This window comes from Balaenoptera borealis, assembly GCF_965194805.1.
Source record: "Balaenoptera borealis genome assembly, chromosome: 20".
Taxonomy (NCBI): domain Eukaryota; kingdom Metazoa; phylum Chordata; class Mammalia; order Artiodactyla; family Balaenopteridae; genus Balaenoptera; species Balaenoptera borealis.
Genome location: NC_138879.1, coordinates 36,383,337 through 36,405,034, shown reverse-complemented (window position 1 = coordinate 36,405,034; position 21,698 = coordinate 36,383,337). Strand labels below are relative to the sequence as shown.

Genomic DNA, 21,698 nt, shown 5'->3' with positions numbered 1-21,698 from the left:
GATAGTCCCTACCTCCTCTTGTCTTGTTCTCAAGCAACCAGTGATCTGCTTTCTATTACTATAGATAAGTTTGCATTTTCTAGAATTTTATACAAATGGAATCTTACAATATGTACTCTTAACGGTCTGGCTTTTTTCACTCAGCAAAATTATTTTGAGATTCATCTATGTTGTTGTATCAATAGTATTCCCTTTTAAAATAGTACAGATGAACCGGTTTACAGGGCAGAAATAGAGACACAGACGTAGAGAACAAACGTATGGACGCTAAGGGGGGAAAGTGGCGGGGGGAGGTGGTGGTGATGGGATGAATTGGGAGATTGGGATTGACATATATATACCAATATGTATAAAATAGATAGCTAATAAGAACCTGCTGTATAAAAAAATAAATAAAATTTTTTTAAAAAGTATTTCTTTTTATTGCTGCATAGTAGCATTCCGTTGTATGCATATGCTGCAATTTGTTCATCCATTCACCTGCTGATGGACATACAGGTTGCTTCTAGTTTTGGGCATTTACAAAGAAAACTGCTATGAATGTTTGTATACAAGTCTTTCAGTGGACTTAAGCTTTCATTTCTCTTGGGTAAATAGGAGTGGAATGGCTATATCATATCGTAGGTGTATGTTTAACTGCTTAACAAATTGTCAAACTGTTTTCTAAAATAATTGTATCATTTTACATTCTCAACAGCAGTGTATGAGAGTTCCGATTCTTCCATGTTAATGCCAACACTTGGTATTGGTATGTTCAGTCTTGAATTTTAGCCATTCTCATAGGTATGTAGTAGTACATACTTCTCCCTTAAGATCAGGAAAAAGACAAGGATGTGTACTTTTATTACCTTGGTCCATTACCCTCCCCCAACCCCTGGCAACCACTATTCCTTCTTCTCTATGAATTTGACTACCTTGTATAAATGGAATCATAGAATATTTGTCCCTTTCTGTTTATTTCTGGGCTCTCTATTCTATTTCATTGTCCTTATGCCAGTACCAAACTGTTTTAATTTACTGTAACTTTGTAGTAAACTTTGAAATCAGGAAATATGAGTCCTTTAACTTTGTGACAAGTTTTCAGTCTTTCATCATTGAGTATGATGTTTGCTGTGGGTTTTTTATGTATGGACTTTTATCAAGTTGAGGAAGTTCCCTTCTTTTCCTGTTTCTTGAGTGCTTTTATCATGAAAGGATATTAGATTTTGTCAGATGCCTTTTCTTTATCCATTGAGATGATCATGTGGGTTTTTCCTTCATTTTCTTAATGTGATTGATGTATTATATTGAATGATTTTTGTAGGTTGAACTATCCTTGTATCCCAGGAACAAATCCCACTTGGTCAAGGTGTATACTCTTTTTGAATTTGGTTTGCTAGGTTTTTGTTGAGGATTTCCCTTGAACAACTTTGCAGAGTAGGAATGCTGATTCTCTTGTTGCATATGAGGAAACTTGAGATCAGTCACGTGTCTGGTGTCGCATAGTAAGTGCCAGAGCTAGGAATAAGACTCAGGTTTGAATAATGTCTCAAGCTTGTGATTCTTCCATTTAATGAAGGAGAGAAATTAATTCTTGTTTTTTAAAATTTATTTATTTAATTTATTTATCTTTGGCTGTGTTGGGTCTTCTTTGCTGCGCGCGGGCTTTCTCTAGTTGCAGCGAGCGGGGGCTACTCTTTGTTGCCGTGCGCGGGCTTCTCATTGCAGTGGCTTCTCTTGTTGCAAAGCACGGGCTCTAGGCACGCGGGCTCAGTAGTTGTGGCTCGTGGGCTCTAGAGCACAGGCTCAGTAGTTGTGGTGCATGGGCTTAGTTGCCCCGCGGCCTGTGGGATCTTCCCAGACCAGGGCTAGAACCTGTGTCCCCTGCACTGGCAGGCGGATTCTTAACCACTACGCCACCGGGGAAGCCCGAGAAGTTAATTCTTAAATTGAATGTGGGGGAATTGCTACAAAGGTGTTTCTTTAATATTACTTGAGTACAAATATTGTATCACTGGTTCTTACCTTTGGTTTTGGTTTGGTAGAAACATTGTTTTTCCTCAAAGTATTAAAATTGCCATATTTGTTTTGTGATTAAATGAGATTATAGAATACAAGGTAAAAATGCCACAAATAATAAGAGAAGGGAAAGATCACTAGCCTAGGATAGGCAGGAAAGTATTATGGACATAATCAATGGACTTTCCCATGGGACAGCATGTGGATAGAGGGACAGTATAAGCAAATACACAAATAGGATGCCAAGAGTGGTATATATATTATAGCAATAAGCCTGTTTTGACTGGAAGGGAGGGGCGCAATAAAAAATACAGACTGGGTTATTCTTTACCATGGTCCCAACCTTTATAGAGCTTTTAGTTTAGTAGGGCAGGGGAGACAAACAAATAAGTCAGTATACCAAGTGTTATAGGTACAATGAAAGGGGAAGTATAGGTTACTGTGGTAAAGCATGACAATGGTATTTAAATAGTCTATAGACAGGGAGCTTTCTGGAGGAAGTGACATATAATCTGAAATCTAAAGGGTGAGCCAGAATAACCTAGTTAAAGAGAGGTGTTGAATATCCTGGGCAGAGAGGGGAAACATATTTAAAGACTTAATCTTGCTGGATCCCCTAGGGTGAGGTAGAAGATGAGGCTAGAGAGGTGTAGGCTGAGACCAGTCCTGGAGGAGTGCTATGACTTTAGCAGAGCATTGTTTGAGGGAAAGAAACCTGACCTAAATCTTGCTTTGCTCAGGGACCAAAGAAATGATGTTCAAGGTTGTTAAGAATGGAATCCTTTTACATCTATTTTTTTTCTTGCAGCTTTATTTTCTGTGCTATGAAGTACACTTCCCCCTATTTAATCTTCTATTGTTCTTTAAGGATTCCTTGGGAATTTTATTTCTGAGTTAATTATTTGACTTTAGGTAAAAGCTTAGGTTCTTTCATAGAAATAGGAAGGGATAAACAGAAATAACAGATACGGAGAGTACATAGCTATTGGATTATATATTTATTTACCTCAAAACCTGTTTACCAGACAATTAAAATATTTAACCATGGAGCTATTGTTTTTGGAAAGGTATTAGCATCTCCTTTGTATATGGTGTAAAACTGCTCCCTATCCAATAATAACGAAAATGGTTAAATTAATAGAATTTGAGGTTTAGTAGAGATATTATTCTCTTGTAAAACTTTTTATAATTATGAGGAAACCAGGTTATGTAGATGTTTAAATGACTGAACTGTAGAACTCATTTAAGACAAAGTTTTGCTGTATTGCTTATTTATGTTTTTCTGTCTAATTTGTATAGCCATAATGTATATACCTTACAATTAGATTGCTTTTCAAAAAGGAATTTAGTAGTACCTTAAAATTCCTCAGAGATTTTATGGTGGGTTAGTTAGAAGTAAATCATCATAGTGGCTTATTTTGGGGGGGTGGTAGTAACAATATCATTATTATTTTTGTGCAGATTATTCACACCTTCCCTGTGAGATCCAGAGTCCTAGGATCACTTTTTTACCTGTGAGAGAATAGCTTCTTAATAATTATTTTGGAATGAGTTCTGTGCCTTTGAAAATTTATTCCTGTCACGATGATAATGAGACAGATTGCCTGCTATTCTATAAGTATCTCTATAATTAATGCAGGCACTAGAGAGTTAAACTCATTAAATTTGGTATGTAAGGTTTCAGTATGAACAAATTAGTGGTGTTATCTGCAATCAAAATCTAATTTTTTTTGCCTCCTTAGCGCTGGCTGACAGAGCAGAGAGCTCAATGTCCTCACTGCCGGTAAGTGTTTTACTGTGATTATTTGTGAATTTGGAAAGTAGTAAGGTGATGGGGTCAGCGTGTGTCCTAATACTCATAACATTCTTTCTGCAACCTGCCACATTTCTACTCTTTGCAAATACAGTTGAAAAGAAAATAAGCAATCTATCTAGATAAAGAAATGCAGACTAATTTACCTGACTTAGAATTATGTAGAATACATTACATTGTTTACCTTCTTTTGGAAAATCATTGTGTAACTTCTTAACTTACCTTTTATAACTAAAAAAAAAATAAAGTTTCTGTTAAAAAAAAAATCCAGATAGTAATAAAAAGGCTTCTGATTCTGATACCCGACTTGATTTTTTCATGCTTTAACACTTTCAGAAGAAATTGTTAGTGTTAGGTTTGGGTACCTGTTCTTCTAGACATTTTTCTATATACGTACTGATGTATACATATAAATGTTTTCTTAAAAAGCACAAATGATGTAATATTATTTTGCTTTTTTTTTTTTCCATGTAAAATATGGTGGTGCCTTTATTGATCATATGTACATATATGTCATTTAAAATCAGTGTTTGAATAATAATCCCCTGTAAGATTATACATTGATTTTTTTTTTTTTTTAAGCTTATATTGAGAGACATTTAGGTTGTTTCCATTTTCGGTTATTTCAAATGATGCCAGATTGCATTGAAGGGAAAGGTTTTTTACCATTTTATGTTCCTAATAATAGATATTGAAAATGCTTCTTCCTCACATTCTTGCCAACACTGGGTATTACCAATCATTTTATTTTTTTGTCATTCTGCTAAGTGAAAAATGGTATCTCGTTTTTAATCTACTTTTTTAAAAAATGATTGAAACTGAACATCTATTAAAACATTTTTAGCCATTTATAATTTCTTTTTTTCTTAAACTACTTCATATCTTTTGCCCATTTTTCTTCATGTACTGTTCACATTTTTCATACTGACTTTTAAGAAGATCAGCAGTATCAAATAGAACTTTCTGTGTGATGGAAATGTTCTATAGCCTTGCTGTCAACTGTGGCAGTAGAGCACTTGAAGTAAGCCTAGTGTAACTATAATGAAATTTTCTTTTTTTTAACTAATTTGAATTTTTAATTTAAATAGTCACATATGAGTAGTGGCTGTCATTTTGGAGAGTATAGCTTTAGACCAAGGAATTAAGAATTCAGTCTGTAATCTGAATTGCTAATTTTTTTATTCAGTTTTTTTGTAAATGATACATTATTGTAAAAATAAGTTACAAACCATACTTTTCATTGTGTCTTTGTTACTATTTTGATAGTAATATGGTATGAATATGATTGTGAGCCCTATTTTGAGGAGTGTTTATTTTTTCTTGATTTATAATTTCCTTTTTTTTTTCCAGCTTTGTTGAGGTATAATTGACAGAATTGTAAGGTATTTAAAGTATAAAATGTGATAGTTTGATACACATATACATTGTGAAAGGATTCCCCCCATTGAGTTAACACATTTGTCACCTCAGTATTTACCTTTGAAATGTGTTTTAGAAAATGATCTCAAATTCCTGACTGAGAGTATATGTATGTATATTTTCTCTCCAGTGCTCCACTCCAGCTACGAGAACTAGTAAACTGTCGTTGGGCAGAAGAAGTAACACAGCAGCTTGATACTCTTCAACTCTGCAGTCTCACCAAACATGAAGAAAATGAAAAGGACAAGTATGTCCTTAGTTTCTTTGTTCAGGTGTTTCATAGATTGTGCCACATAGTATTTTAATGACATTATTGAAAGTTTAAGCTTCGTAGGTGTACACTAAGACAATTTTCTTCTGGCATGGCGTGGGTGTCTCTATTTGGAAAAACCCTTCTAACTCTCACTTCTTTTATTAAAGCCTCTCATAAAAGATTAGAACTGCCACAATTTGCTAATTACTAATCTCTCTTCTTTGCTTCTTGATGCCTACTGGCCCCCCCTTGGGTTTGCTAAAGGTGCCTATATATAAGCCATTGAGTAATAATGGTTCTGATAAATTTCCTATTTGTAAAAGCTATATTCTATATTCGGTAGTGTGGAAATCATGCTATATGAGACAGTATCTAATATGCTGTTTCTTCATGCTTTATTAATTTCCTATTGGATATTCAGATTACTTATAAATGAGAAATATAAAATGTCGACCTATTTAGGTATTTTCTGTAAGCTCAGTGTGATTTATCAGTGAAAAGCTTTTTAAAATTGCAACAGTGTGTCCCCTTTATAGGCAAGAGAAACAATTTTTTAAATTGTGGCAAAAGAAACATAATATTTACTATCGTAACCATTTTTAAGTATACAGTTCAGTAGTGTTAAGTGTATGCATGTTGTTGTACAGCAAATCTCCAGAATTTTTTCATTTTGCAAATCTGAAGCTCTCAATTCATTAAACAATAATTTCCTATTTCCCACCATTTTACTTTCTGTTCCTATTTTCTCCCATTCCATAGATTGCCCTTTTTCTCTGTTTATTGTGTCCTTTAATGTACAGAAGTTGTTAATTTTGATATAGTCCAATTTATCTATTTTTACTTTTGTTGTGTGTGCTTTTGGTGTCATATCCAAGAAATCATTGCCAAATCCAGTATCATGAAGCTTTTCCCCTGTGTTTTCTTTTAAGAGTTTTATCATTTTAGGTCTTATGTTTAGGTCTTTGATCTATTTTAAGTTACTTTTTTAATATGGTATAAGTTAAAGGTATTTAACTTAAAGGTATTTAACTACTAGGGCTGCCATAACAGAATACCACAGGCTGGGTGGCTTAAACAACAAAATTTATTTTCTTATGGTTTCAGAGGCTGGTAGTCCAAGGTCAAGGTATTGTCAGGGTTGGTTTCTGGTGAGGCCTCTGTCCTTGACAAGGATATAGCTACTTCTCACTCCATCCTCACGTGGCCTTTTCTTTGTGAGTGCACACTCCTGCTGTCTCTTTCTCTTCTTGTAAGGACACCAGTCCTATTGGGTAGGCCTCCACCCCTGTGATTTCATTTAACCTTCATTACCTCCTTAAAGGCCCTAACTCCAAATACAATTACATTAGGGCTTCAACGTAGGAATTTGGGGGCACACAATTCAATTAATAACCATGTCCAACTTTATTCTTTTGCTTGTGGTTATTCAGTTTAAGGGAAAACTTTTTAAAATTGAATTGTTCATTTCTAATGAGGATCTGGTATTGTGCAATTAATAACCTGTGTCTTGGTTATTGTTGACTTTGGTCACATGTAGAAAAAGTGTGCACGCATACATGCTCATGTAGGCATGGACACATAATCTGATTTGCCCAAAATGTAGTAATAGGATAGAATTTATCGTCTATACAGTTTCTCAGAAATGATGTTATCTTTGTACTTTAAATAGAAACTAGTCTGCATTTTTCATGTGATTTTAAAGTCCTTATAGATGGATGAAAACAATACTTAAAAAAAAATTGTCTCTACATGTAATTGTTCAGCTTAATTCACAGAAGCCATGGAGTACATTTTATATTTCCTGAGATATAGTCATTTAAAATTGACTGACCTGTTTGCCCAAACTTAGGAATTTGTTGCGGTAACTGTGTTCCAGTTTTTAAATTTATTTAATTTATAACTGTACTTTTTTTTCATAATGTATAGATGTGAAAATCACCATGAAAAACTTAGTGTATTTTGCTGGACTTGTAAGAAGTGTATCTGCCATCAGTGTGCACTTTGGGGAGGAATGGTAAGCGGAACAAATTCAGCATATTATTTTTAATTAGAATGTAGAAAGCACTGAAATATTTGATTTAGATAGAAAGTAATATCATTTTACTCTGTTTATAGAATGAAAATTAAATGTATCTGCTTTATAGCAGAAGGTATTGTACCTTCTCTTATTCCAGAGAAACTTCTTTTTTTTTTTCCATCTTTATTGGAGTATAATTGCTTTACAATGGTGTGTTAGTTTCTGCTTTATAACAAAGTGAATCAGTTATACATATACATATGTTCCCATATCTTTTCCCTCTTGCGTCTCCCTCCCTCCCACCCTCCCTATCCCACCCCTCTAGGTGGTCACAAAGCACCGAGCTGATCTCCCTGTGCTATGCGGCTGCTTCCCACTAGCTATCTATTTTACGTTTGATAGTGTACATATGTCCATGCCACTCTCTCACTTTGTCACAGCTTACCCTTCCCCCTCCCCATATCCTCAAGTCCATTCTCTAGTAGGTCTGTGTCTTTATTCCCGTCTTACCCCTACGTTCTTCATGACCTTTTTTTTTTTTTTCTTTTGTTGGGGATTTTGATGTATGATGTGCATCCCTTACATAAATATTTTATTTTAATTGAAAACCTGTAAAATGTCTACTCATATCAGTTGATCTGATATCCTGGCTGTGATTTCCAATTTTAGTTTCTTTAAAATGGAACAAAAACTTTATAGACATTTGTGAAACAATATGAATGCAGACATCTAGTTCTTAGGATTTTTTTTTTTTTTTAATCTTTCTTCCTCAAGTACCTTTCTAATTTATTCATTTGTGCTAGAGACTGGGGGTTCAGAGATGAACATGGCAGATATCAAACAACTAGATCTGTACTTAATTACTGTTGTGATAAATATTAGGAATAATTATACAGTGCTGATGAGAGTGAATAACCACGGGACCCGACCCTGAGTTAAGCTCCAAAGGATTGAGTAGGAGTTAAGTGGGTGGAGAATTTGGACAGGGTGGATGAAAGAGAATTATTTTTGAATAAGGCGTTTCTTTTGCAAAGGGCTGTGGGAAGAGGTTTGAGGTCATGGAAGAAGGCTAGTACTGACCAAAAGAAGAGTGACAAATTAGGTTGTCAGGTGGTTTGGGCCATTATTAAGGATTTTGCTTCTTTCTAATGAGTGAAGACGTCTAGATAAGTAAACATTTTGCTTAAGTCCGTTATCTAAAATCTTGAAGGATTTCCTATATGGGTGAAGCGATTTTAAGCAAACTCTGGGCTGTTTTAACAAAATAAAGGCAGCCAAAAGATAAAATTCATTTGAAATTATTTACCAGTTTATTAGTATCCATTAGTATCCATGTTAAGGAAGGAATGTAAATGCAGATGAGATATATGAAAATGTTCAAAAACTACTCATTACTTTAAATAGCATGGTGGACATACCTTTAAACCTTTGGCGGAAATTTATGAGCAGCATGTTACTAAAGTGAATGAAGAGGTAGCCAAACTTCGTCGGCGTCTCATGGAACTGATCAGCTTAGTTCAAGAAGTGGTAAGACTACTACTGAAAGATCATTATCCCTTTTATAGTCTATAATATATATTTTTTATAATATAAATCAATCAGATGTTGAACTCAAGATTTGAAATTTTGATAAGATATATTTATAATTGTTCTCACCAACTTCAAACTAGCTGAGGAATTTGCATCCAAACCCCTTGTCTGTTCTGAAGTTGGAGCCAGAGAATTGCCTCCTCTTATGCAGAAATAGAGAATCAGTGAATGAGTTAAATAAGCCTGTTTGTTACATAGTCAGTAATTGACTCCTAAACAGAATCAGTATTGACTTTTACAGTCATTAAGTCATTCATTCTTTGGGAGAGTTTCTGCTACCAGGGAATGAACTATTTCTGATGTCCTGAATTAAAACTGAAGAATTCAGAGTAATATTTAACACTACTCTTTAGATACTGTATGGGTCAAAGAGCTCTGGTGAGCTATTTACCATTTGTAATATTATTTCTATGGGAAAATGTAATAAGCATCAAACATTTAAGTACTTAATATACTTTTGGAATATATTTTGTTTAAAGTTACCAGAATGACAGTTATTCCTGAGGTTTGCAGACCATTCCTAACTCAAGATGTTGTCTTTATTTTACTCATGTAGGAATCAAGATCGAGATCATCATTTATAACATTCTTTATACAGAAAATAATGTTTTTGAGTTACATGTATGCTACACAAACTCATTTTGGAATATAAACAAGTTGAATGGCTTCTATTTGGCCTTCATTTAGTTACCTTTTTTTTCTATTATTTTCTCTTGACAGCCTTTTAATTTGGGCATTAGGGAGGTTGTTCTAGTTTGAGATTTTCACTGCTTGTGCTTATAATAATAGTAAGTATAGGAAAGATTGCTTTTTATTTTTGGTAGTATGCTATTAAAAAAACTACTCTGCAATCTTTAAAAACCCTATTTTTTTTTTCAAATTTTTCATTTGTTTTAGAGTTTTGTGTGATGTGAACTGGCTTTAGTATAATTTTTTGGGTTTGAACAGTGGTTTCCTATATGATTGGGGCTTTGAGTATGTGTTTTGTATGTGTTACCTAGAACAGTTTTTTTTGTAATTACATATCTTTCTGTTTAACTGTTAAAATATTGTGTACTTTATTATGCTTTAATTGTTTAAGAATTTTTTTCTGAGTTTCAGGAATTCAACTGACTTTAAGAATAATTGCAGTGATTGCATTAGTGTCTATTTACTTCCATTTAAAAAATTCTTCAATTAAAATTTTTTTTTATATAAATTTATTTTTGGCTGCATTGGGTCTTTGTTGCTGTGCATGGGCCGTCTCGAGTTGCGGCGAGCGGCTACTCTTCATTACAGTGTGCGGGCTTCTCATTGCAATGGCTTCTCTTGTTGCGGAGCACGGGCTCTAGGCACGCGGGCTTCACTAGTTGTGGCACGCAGGCTCAGTAGTTGTGGCTCGCGGGCTCCAGAACACAGGTTCAGTAGTTGTGGCGCACGGGCTTAGTTGCTCTGTGGCATGTGGGATCTTCCCAGACTAGGGATCAAACCCGTGTCCCCTGCATTGGCAGGCGGTTTCATAATCACTGCACCACCAGAGGAGTCCTAAAATTTTTTTTACCTGTTTATCTTCTAGGAAAGAAATGTCGAAGCTGTAAGAAATGCAAAAGATGAGCGTGTTCGGGAAATTAGAAATGCAGTGGAGATGATGATTGCACGGTTAGACACACAGCTGAAGAATAAGCTTATAACACTGATGGGTGAGTTTTTCTATGCTGCTTGTGTACATGGTGCTTTGAACCTCCTTGAAGTTCAGTGGTTGGTGAGTTATTATAGGCTAGGAAAAGATTGCTTTAAAAAATAGAAGTTCTACCTGTTAATTGTTCCTCTGTATCAATTAACATTACATCAAATTGATATAACTTCTGCTAACTTCATGGGATATGCTTCCAGCTCTTCAGACTTTGTGATTTGCAAAGTAGGTGGTCTGATTTGGCAAGCGTGCCTATCTTTTTTTTGTTTTGTTTTGTTTTTTTGTCATGTAAAACAGTTTCTTTCTTCCTTCTCTATAATAATAATTTCTGTAACAATAATTCCTTTATCCCTCTGTGTTTCCAACTTCTTTGAGACTGTTTTCCTCTCTGGACATTCTTTTTTACAGGTTCCTATTATGTTCAAAGCACATACCTCTTGCTGACATTTAATATAAACAAATGGCCCACTTACTACATTCTTCTTTTTAGGCTGCATTTAAATTTGGGGGGAAGAATTATTTTAGAATAGTTGATTGATTAAAAATGTTAGTTTTCTATAGCTTTATATTCCTTTAGAAGAAGCAATAATGTTAATTTCATTACAAAGTATACTGTCACTGTATATTTCTTAGAAGTATTTAATAGACCTGCCTTGTCCTTTGTCTGTAACTGTAGTTAGGGTTGGTTCTGAAATCCTCTTGTCAAAGCTACTATAATTAAAACTCTGGAAAAATTTTTTAGGGTAGCTGTAATGAAGAAGTTTTGTTTACTTGAGATTGATTCCTTGTTATTGAATATGTTCAATGAAATTTAATTTCATTCTTGAACCAGTAAGAAGCCTGAGTGTTGGTCTTCTGCTGTTTTTTAAATAGGTCAGAAGACATCTCTGACACAAGAAACAGAACTGTTGGAATCCTTACTTCAGGAAGTAGAGCACCAGGTGATGAAATATTAAATGAAATGAGATAAAGTCTTTATCCTTTTTCTGTTCATGTACTTTAAAAGTTTTTTGGTTTTTTGTTTTTTGACAGATTATATAAGATCAAAAGATCTGGGGATCTGTGTGCTATACTAGGGATTTTTATGAAATAGGAATCAGCTGATTCAAGGTTTCTCCATCATGTATGGGAACTAGATAAAATAATACTAATTTTGTTTTTGCAAAAAACAATTATTTTTACTGGGAATAATAGCCAATAGGAATCTGTAAATCTTTAAAAGATTAAAATCTTCTGACATTGTGACTTAAGTGGTGACTTCGAGATAGAATATTATTGCCAATTACTTACACATAATGATTCTTAGGGTAAAATTAGCATTTTTATTTATTAAGGAAATTTTTATTACATACCAAATAGATAGCAGGCATTGCTTTAGGTGCTTTGGAACACAACAGTGGACACAATGGCAAAAAAATCCTCAAAGAGTTTATAATTTAGATTCAGGGTAGGTGGGAATAAAGTACATAGTGAATGAATAAATAAAATGTATAGTGTCACATAAATATTTGATAATTTTTTCTATCTTGAATTTGGTTTTTGGAATTCTCGAATTCCTCTCTATGCCTGATACACAGCTCTCTCATGCAGTTGTTCTCTTAATTATCATCCTGGGGATCCCCTTCATTTCTTTCTTGGGTTGAATCCCACGTTTCCTGATTTCCATGGCTTCCATGCTCTTGATTTACACGTTTGTTTTGGTATCACACTTACTCTGTGGCTTTCATGAAAGGGTAATCAGAATAAATTTTTCGAGACTGCATGTCTGAAAATATTTTTATTCAATCTTTACATTTGGTTGATAGTTTGGCTGTTAGAGTTCAGTACATAAGTATTTATATATTGTTGTTTTTCTCTTCAGTATTTTTTTTGACCGTGCTGCATGGCTTGCGGGATCTCAGTTCCCCAACCAGAGCCCTCGGTGGTGAAAGCTCGGAGTCCTAACCACTGGACTGCCAGGGAATTCCCCAGTATTCCCATTCTTAATTGTGCATGTTGTTCTCCTAGTCCAGAGATTTTATTTTATCCCTTCCAGAGAATAAACTAGCAGCCTTCTGCTGGAGTGATAGGACAAATTTAAACCAGCTATAAGTGGAGTAGGGGTGGGATCTGGGGATCTGTGCACTTTTTTTTTCTTTTAACAGCTTTATTGAAGGATAACTGACAAAAAATAAGCTGCATGTATTTAAAGTGTGTAATTTGATAAGGTTTGACAAATGTATACACCTGTGAAACCATCACCATAGTCAAAGTAGTGACTTTTTTCCTCCAGAATTTTTTGTGCCTCTTTATAAATTCTCCTTCTGCTTCTCCCAACACTTCCCTCTCTAGGCAACCCCCTATCTCCTTTCTGTCATTATAGATAATTTTGCCTTTTCTAGCATTTTATGTAATTGGAATCATACACATTATATACTTGTTTTATGTCTGACTTCTTTTACTTAGCAGAATTATTTTGCAGTTCATTCATATATCAATAGTTGTTTCCTTTTTAATTGCTGAGTAGTATTCCATTGTATGTATACACCACAATTTGTTTTTCCATTCAACTGTTTATGGTCATTTGGTTTGCTTTCTGGTTTTGGGTTTTACAAATAAAGTGGCAGTGAGCATTCATTTACAAATCTATACATGGACATATATTTCCTTTTCTCTTGGGTCCTCCTAAGATAGAGTGGTAGATACATGATAAGGTTTTCAATAAATGCTGTCTGTTTTCCCAAAGATATTGTACCATTTATATTTCCATCAGTAGTCTTTGAGGGTGCCAGTTCCTCCACATCCTTGCTAACACATGATATAGTCAATCTTTAATTTTAGCTGTTCTCATAAGAGTGTAATAATATTTCATTATGATTTTAATTTGCATTTGCCTTATACCTAATGATGCTAAGCATCCTTTCTTGAACTTATTTGCCATCCATATATCTTCTTTGTTGAGGTGTCTGTTCAGATCTTTTTCTTTGTTGTTGTTCAGATCTTTTGCCCATCATTTTATTGACTTGTTTGTTTTCTTACTGAGTTTTGAGAGTTCTTTATAAAAAAACTGGATAGAAGTCCTTTATTAGATAGGTACTTTGCAAAGATTTTCTTCAAGTCTATGGCTTGTCTTTTCATTCTCTTGAAAGTGTCTTTTAAAAGGAAGTTTTTAAATTTTGATGAAGTGTAAGTTATCAATTTGTTCTTTTGCTGTCATAGCTAAGAAATCTTTACCTAACCCAAGGTGACAAAGATTTTCTCCTGTGTTTTCTTCTAGAAGCTTTGTAGTGTTAGGTTTTATATTTAGGTATATGATCCATTTTGATCCTTTTTTTAAAAAATTTATTTATTTAGCTGCACCAAGTCTTAGTTGTGGTATTCAGGATCTTTTAGTTGTGGCATGAAGGATATAGTTCCCTGACCAGGGATCAAACCCAGGCTCCCTGCATTGGGAGTGCGGAGTCTTAACCACTGGACCACCAGGGAAGTCCCTGGTGCATTTTTGTATGTGAGGTATGGATCCAAGGTAGTCTTTTTGTTTTTGTTTTTTATATATGGCTATCTAGTTGTTCCAGCACCATTTGTTGAAGACTAGCCTTTCTTCACTGAATTGCCTTTGCATCTTTTTCAAAACTTAGTCCATAAACACATTGTCTATTGATTTATTTTATGTGACTACTGCACTGTTTTGATCATTGTTGCTTTATAATAAAAGGCAGTGTTAGCTCTCCAACTTTGCTCTTCCTTTTTTTAGAGTTGTTTTTTGTTATTCCAGATCCTTTGCATCTTCATATGAACTTTAGAATCAGCTTATTAATTTCTGCCAAAAAAAGTTTTGGGGTTTTGATTAGAATTACATGGTATCTATAGATAATTTAGGGAGATGTGACATTTTAGCAATACTGAGTCTTCATTTCATGAAGAAGACTTTATTTCAGCAGTATTTTGTAGCTTTCAAGGTACAAGTTTTTCACATCTTTTGTCAGATTTATTCAGTATTTCAGAATTTTTGATATTATAATAAAGGATGTTTTTTAAAAATTCCAATTTCTGACTTGTATCTATACAATTGATTTTTGTATATTGATCTTGTATCCTGCAATTTTGCTAAATTCATTTATTAGTTCTAGTGGCTATCTTGTAGATTCATTGGATTGCCTGCAGATAGTCATGTCATCTCTGAATAAAGACAGATTTCCTTCCTCCCTCCCTCCCTTCCTCCCTCCCTCCCTTCCTTCCTCCTTCCCTACCTCCCCCTTCCCCTCTTCCTCCCTTCCTTCCTCCTTTCCTTCCTTTCTTGTCTTTCTGTTTCTATTTATTTATTTATTTGGCTGCCGGGTCTTAGTTGCGGCACGCGGGATCTTCAGTTGTGGCATGTGAACTCTTAGTTGCGGCATGTGGGATTTAGTTCCCTGACCAGGGATTGAACCCGGGCCGCCTGCATTTGGAGCGCGGAGTCTTAGCCGGTGGACTACCATGGAAGTCCAAGACAGATTTTTTTCTGATCTGTCTGCCGTTTATTTCTTTTTTTTTTTTAATATAAATTTATTTATTTATTTATATTTTATTTTTGGCTGTGTTGGGTCTTCGTTTCTGTGCGAGGGCTTTCTCCAGTTGCGGCGAGCGGGGGCCACTCTTCATCGCGGTGCGCGGGCCTCTCACCGTCGCGACCTCTCCCGTTGCGGAGCACAGGCTCCAGACGCGCAGGCTCAGTAGTTGTGGCTCACGGGCTTAGTCGCTCCGCAGCATGTGGGATCTTCCCAGACCAGGGCTCGAACCCGTGTCCCCTGCATTGGCAGGCAGATTCTTAACCACTGCGCCACCAGGGAAGCCCTGCCTTTTATTTCTTGTTAGGTGTTACTGCCCAGAACTTCTCGTATAATGTTGATTTAAGTATGATGTTAGCTGTGGGTTTATTGTGGATGTCCTTCATCAGGTTTAGGAATTCGTTTCTATTCCGTTTGATGAGAGTTTTCATGAGGATTGAATGTTGGATTTTGTCAAATTGTTTTTCTGCATGTATTGAGATGATCATATGGTTTTTCTTTTTAGTTCTTAAAATAGATGAACATTTAAGAAAAATATTAAAGCAACTTTTATCCTGGGATAAAAACCCTAAGTTGATTGATGTATTGTCCTTTTAATATATTACTGGATTTGATTAACTAAAATTTTGTTTAAGATTTTTGCACTTCTGTGCGTGAGGGATATTAGATTGTAGTTTTCTTTTCTCAAAGAATTGTTGTCTGGCTTTGTTATCAGAGTAATGCTGGCCTTAAAGAATGAGCTTTAAATTATGCCCTCTTCAGTATTTTGGAAGAAGTTGTGTAGAACTGATAATGTTTCTTCCTTAGATGTTTGATAGAATACACCAATGAAGCCATTAGGGCCTTGTTTTCTTTGTGGAAAGAAAGAAGGAAAACAAAAAGTTTTCAGTTTCTTTAATAGATACAGGGCAGTTCTTGGGACTTCCCTGGCAGTCCAGTTGTTAAGACTCTGTGCTTCTTCTGCAGGGGGCACAGGTTCATTCCTTGATCAGGGAACTAAGATCTTACATGCTGTGCAGTGCAACCAAAAAAAAAAAAAAAATTAGATACAGGGCAGTTCATATTGCCTACTACTTCTTCTTCTTTTTTTAATTCATTCATTTATTTTTGGCTGCATTGGGTCTTCGTTGCTGCATGCGGGCTTTCTCTAGTTGTGGCGAGCGGGGGCTACTCTTTGTTGTGGTGTGAGGGCTTCTCATTGTGGTGGCTTCTCTTGTTGCGGAGCACGGGCTTTAGGCATACGGGCTTCAGTAGTTGTGGCTCTCGGGCTCTAGAGTCCAGGCTCAGTAGTTGTGGCACAGGGGCTTAGTTGCTCCGCGGCACGTGGGATCTTCCCAGACCAGGGCTCGAACCTGTGTCCCCTGCATTGGCAGGCGGATTCTTAACCACTGTGCCACCAGGGAAGTCCCTGCCTACTTCTTCTTGAGTGAGCTTTGGTAGTTTGTGTCTTTCAAGTAATTATTCCATTTTATTTGAATCTGCTAAATTTATTGGCATAAAATTAATAAAATTCCCTTATTATCCTTTTAACATTTGTAGAATGCAATGATGTCACTTCTCTCTTGACATTGGTAATTTGTGTCTTCTTTTTCCCTGATCAGTCTGGTTAGAGGATATTGATTTTTGTTGATCTTCTCAACTAGGTTTTGGTTTTGGTTTTTTCTGTTGTTTTTCTTTCTTTTTTATTGAGTTTTATTTTGATTTAATTATTTTCTTTCTTTTGCTTAGTTTGAGTTTCATTTGCTCTTTTTTTTCTAAAATCTTAGGATGGAAGCTGGGGTTATTGATTTGAGACCTTTCTGTTTGAAATACATTCTTATATCCCTTGTGACTTCTTTGACTCAAGTAGTTTCCAAATATTTGGGGATTTTTCTGATAGTCTATAATGTCAGGTCAAGTTGGTTGATGATGATGTCAAGTCTACTATATGCTTGTGAATCTTCTGTCTCCTTGTTTTATCAATTATTGAGAGAGGGGTATTGAAATTTTCAGCAATAATTATGGATTTGTCTCTTTCTTGCAGTTCTATTGGGTTTTGCTTAATATATTTTGGGTTTTGTTTGTTTGTTTTTTAAAAATATTTATTTATTTATTTGGCTGCGCCAGGTCTTAGTTGTGGCACATGGGATCTTTTAGTTGCAGCATGCAGGATCTAGTTCCCTGACCAGGCATCAAATCCAAGCCCCCTGCATTGGGAGTGTGGAGTCTTAACCACTGAACCACCAGGGAATTCCCCAACTTCATAAATTTTGAAGCCATACTAGTAGGGGCATAAACATCTAGGACTGTTACATTCTCTCTCTTTTTTTTTTAACTTTTTTTTTTTAAATTTATTTATTTTACTTATTTATTTTTGGCTGCATTGGGTCTTTGTTGTTGTGCGTGGGCTTTCTCTTGTTGTGGCAAGTGGGGGCTACTTTTCCTTGCGGTGGGCGTGCTTCTCATTGCAGTGACTTCTCTTGTTGTGGAGCATGGGCTCTAGGCATGCGGGTTTCAGTAGTTGTGGCACGAGGGTTCAGCAGTTGTGGCTCGCAGGCTCTAGAGCGCAGGCTCAGTAGTTGTGGCACACGGGCTTAGTTGCTCCACGGTATGTGGGATCTTCCTGGACCAGGGCTCGAACCCATGTCCCCTGCATTGGCAAGTGGATTCTTAACCACTGTGCCACCAGGGAAGTCCAAGGACTGTTATATTCTCTTGATGAATTGTTTCCATTATCAGTGTGAAAGACCTTCTGTTTGCTTTGAAATCTAGTTTATTTGATGTCAAAAAGCCATTTTAGCTTTCTTTTAACTAGTATTACTATGTCATATCTTATTTTGTCATTTTATTTTTAATAAATTTTTTCCTAAATATTTAAAGTGTGTGTGTTTTGTAGGCAGCATACAATTGGCTCTAGTTTTTTTAATTCAGTCTGACAATCTTTGACTTTTAACTGGGATGTTTAGTGTGTTCACTTATAAGGTGAAGTTTGAGTCTAATATCTTGCTGTTTGTTCCACCTGCTCTTTGTTCCTTTTTTTTTTTTTTTTTGGTTGTTTTTGGGTTGAGTATTTTTTTGGATTTTGTGTATTGTCATTAGTGGATGACACTGACATCAGTAATAAAAATAAATGTAAATGGATTAAGTCGAAGTTTTAAAAATCCCATGATGAACTTCTTAAGACAGATCTAGAGAATGATGAGAAATTTAAAGTGAAAATATTACTAGTGATAAAAAGGGAACAGTCTACCTTAGGAAGATAGGACAGTTATGATTTTGTGTTCCAAAAACATAAATTCATTATATATAATGCAGATGCTGACAGAATTATAAGATTTTCATAAAATTACTATCTTTATTGAGTGATTAAAAATAAATTATTTTATTTAAATCTGATAAACTAATAGTTCCAACTAACAGAAGATTGTAAGAATAGAAGATCTTTGAAAAAGAAAATTGAGAGCTTTATTTAAAAGGTATATGTGGAATTCTGAATCCCAAGCTGAAGAATATATATTCTTTTTAAGTCCACATGGAACAGTTTCAACATTTTGTCACATACTAAGGTATATAGAATTCTGGAGAAATTTAAGAAGCTTATATAAACAACATGTTCTGTGACCACAGTATAATTAAGATAGACATCAAAAGCAAAAACACAGTTTAAAAATTTACATATATGTATGTAAGTATGCATTTAAATATATGTTAAATATCTACATAGTTTTTGAGTGAAGGAGGACATTGCCATTGAAATGATAAATTATTAAAATAGTCAGATGTAGCTAAAGGATATTTAGAAGGAAACTTTTAGTCTAAAATGCAGTTTAAGAAATTATGAATAAGTGAAAAAAGACAGAAAAAGAACAATGGTATAGAAGCATAAAATGGAAGGAAATCACAGAGGTAGTGATGAAATAACAAAAGAGAGTGCCATGAAATAGTTGAGAGGATCAACATACCCAGAATTGGATCTTTGAAGAAATTAATTTAATAGAAGATACTCTAACAAGGTTGATTAAGAAAAATGAAGAAAATGTCCGACAGTATATTGGGAAAAAAAATGGGACATTACTACAAATATAGTAGAAATTTAAATAAGAAAAATATTTTAAAAAGTAAGTATGGATATAGCATTTACTATATTTACCAGGCACTATTCTATGTGCTTTACAAAAATGAGCAACTTTATTCAGGTAGAATCTACATGAAGAAGATAATTTTCCAGGAAATTGTAATTACCGAAAATGACTTAAGAAAGAATATAATTTAAACTAAGAAACATTACGTAAATTATATTGGAAGTATATTGTCAAAAGACATCAAAAAACATCAGATCCAGACTAATGGAAAATTTTTACGAGATCTTTAAATATCTGTTATCTATCATAAGCACTTTTTTTTCCTTAAAGAATACAAAATGTACCAAAGCTAACATCTCAGTCTTTGATGTAATGTTAATAACCAGTCAGAATAAGAACACTATAAGAAAACGAAATTAAAGCCCAACTCTATTACAAACATAAATACCATAATCTTAAAATACTGACAAATCAAAATTAGTAGGATACTTACTAAAACAAAATAAGAAAGCAAGACTTGGTAGGGTTAATCAAAGGAATGAAAGGAATGTTTCATTATCCGAAAAATCTCTTGATTGTAACTCAAGAGATTAAAGGGCAAAACCACATGAACATATAAGTAGAAATGAATAGAATAATATTAATTTTTAAAATAACATTCAGTTATATTTGATCCTCATTCATGGCCAAATTATTCAGCAAACTAAGAGTAAAAGGAACTACCTTAACTTTATTAAAGGTATCTATTTAAAAGTCTACCTTTGGAGGAAATAAGGTCAAGGAGGGATACACATAGTATGCATTCAATAAATATTTGAATGAAAGTATAAATTTTGGTATTTATCATATGATACCAGTTATGTTATATTGTTATTCTTGGTGAGCTATAAGCAACTATCTTTTAAAAGACATAAACCCTGTTGTAGTGGGTTTTATGAATATCATTTGTATGGCACTTGATAGTGTATTAGTTTGCTAGGGCTTCCGTAACAAAACACCACAGACTGAGAGGCTTAAACAACAGAAATTTATTTTCTCAGTGTTCTGGAGGCTGGTAGTCCAAGATCAAAGTATTGGCAGTTTGGTTTTCCCTGAGACCTCTCTCTCCGGCTTGCAGATGGCTGCCTTATCGTTTTGTCCTCTGAAGGGCTTATCTCCAAATATAGTTACACTATGAGGTACTGGTGGTTGGGACTGGGACAAATGAGTTTGGGGTGGGGACACGATTCAGCCCATAGCAGTTTACAAAGCAGTCTCACGTACAGCTTCATGCTTGATCTAACAAACCAGCAAAGCAAGCAGCGGTAGATATTATTCCAGTTTTACACGTTAACAGACTCTGAGCCACATAATTGGAGTGTGGCAGGACTAGGACTTCAAACTGGTTGTCTTGAGTACAAAATCAGTAGTCTTTTAACTACCATGCTTATTTTGCTAAAGTTGGATTTCTCACTTTTTACCTTTGGTATAACTTAATGTTTCCTAGATTGATAGAGGTTAAGGCTTTTTTCTGTGTGTTAGGTCGTTACATTTCTCTGTTCCCTGGAGTGCAATTTGAGAAATCCTTGTTTGAAGGTCGTTGACTTTTAGGTGTTTGTTCATTTATATACATAATGGCTTCACTGTACCAGTCTAAAATACATTTGTAGTTGCTTAGAATTGGATTTATGCTAATATACAAGGAGAGAAAAATACATTAAAATCAAATACATTTACTCAATAACTTTACTGTTATAATGGAAATTAATAAACCTAGATTCTTAACTTTCAAACCCACTTTGAAAGAAGCTGTTGTGTTGGCCAAAAAGTGCCTTCGGTTTTTAAGTAAAAATAAAAGACACATTTTTCATTTTCACCTAGAACTTTATTGAACAACGTATTCACCCTTTTGTTCCACTACCTTCTGCCATATTTCAGACAACTTCATAATTCCGTCTTCTGAAAACTTTTTATCTTTTTGAGCAAAGAACTGTTCCAGGTACCTTTTACAGTTTTCCAGGGAGTTGAAATTTTTTCCATTAAAAGAATTTTGTAAAGACCTAAATACATGGAAATCTGAAGGTGCAGTGTCTGTTGAATACAGCAGATGAATCAGAACTTCCCAGCCAAGCTGTAACAGTTTTTGTCTGGTCATCAAAGAAACACGTGGACTTGCGTTATCCTGATGGAAGATTATGCGTTTTCTGTTGACGCTTTTTGTCGAGTGCTGCTTTCAGTTGGTCTAATTGGGAGCAGTACTTGTTGGAATTAATTATTTGGTTTTCCAGAAGGAGCTCATAATAGAGGACTCCCTGCCAGTCCCACCATATACACATCACCTTCTTTGGATGAAGACCGGTCTTTGGTGTG

The 21,698-nt window shown here is 34.8% G+C and overlaps 1 protein-coding gene across 14 annotated transcripts in view; it reads left to right on the top strand.

Moving 5' to 3' along the window:
* The window catches only part of TRIM37 (tripartite motif containing 37), a 283,770-nt gene that overhangs the window by 8,296 nt on the left and 253,776 nt on the right, over positions 1-21,698 (top strand). For 13 of the 14 annotated variants that reach the window (XM_082372003.1, XM_082372006.1, XM_082372005.1 and 10 more), the window contains exons 3-8: positions 3,741-3,781; positions 5,361-5,477; positions 7,410-7,497; positions 8,905-9,027; positions 10,646-10,769; positions 11,636-11,703. In XM_082372003.1, coding sequence (XP_082228129.1) covers positions 3,741-3,781; positions 5,361-5,477; positions 7,410-7,497; positions 8,905-9,027; positions 10,646-10,769; positions 11,636-11,703 — 561 coding nt within the window. The remainder of the gene's footprint in view (positions 1-3,740; positions 3,782-5,360; positions 5,478-7,409; positions 7,498-8,904; positions 9,028-10,645; positions 10,770-11,635; positions 11,704-21,698) is intronic. The other variant, XM_082371996.1, reaches the window with a different exon arrangement.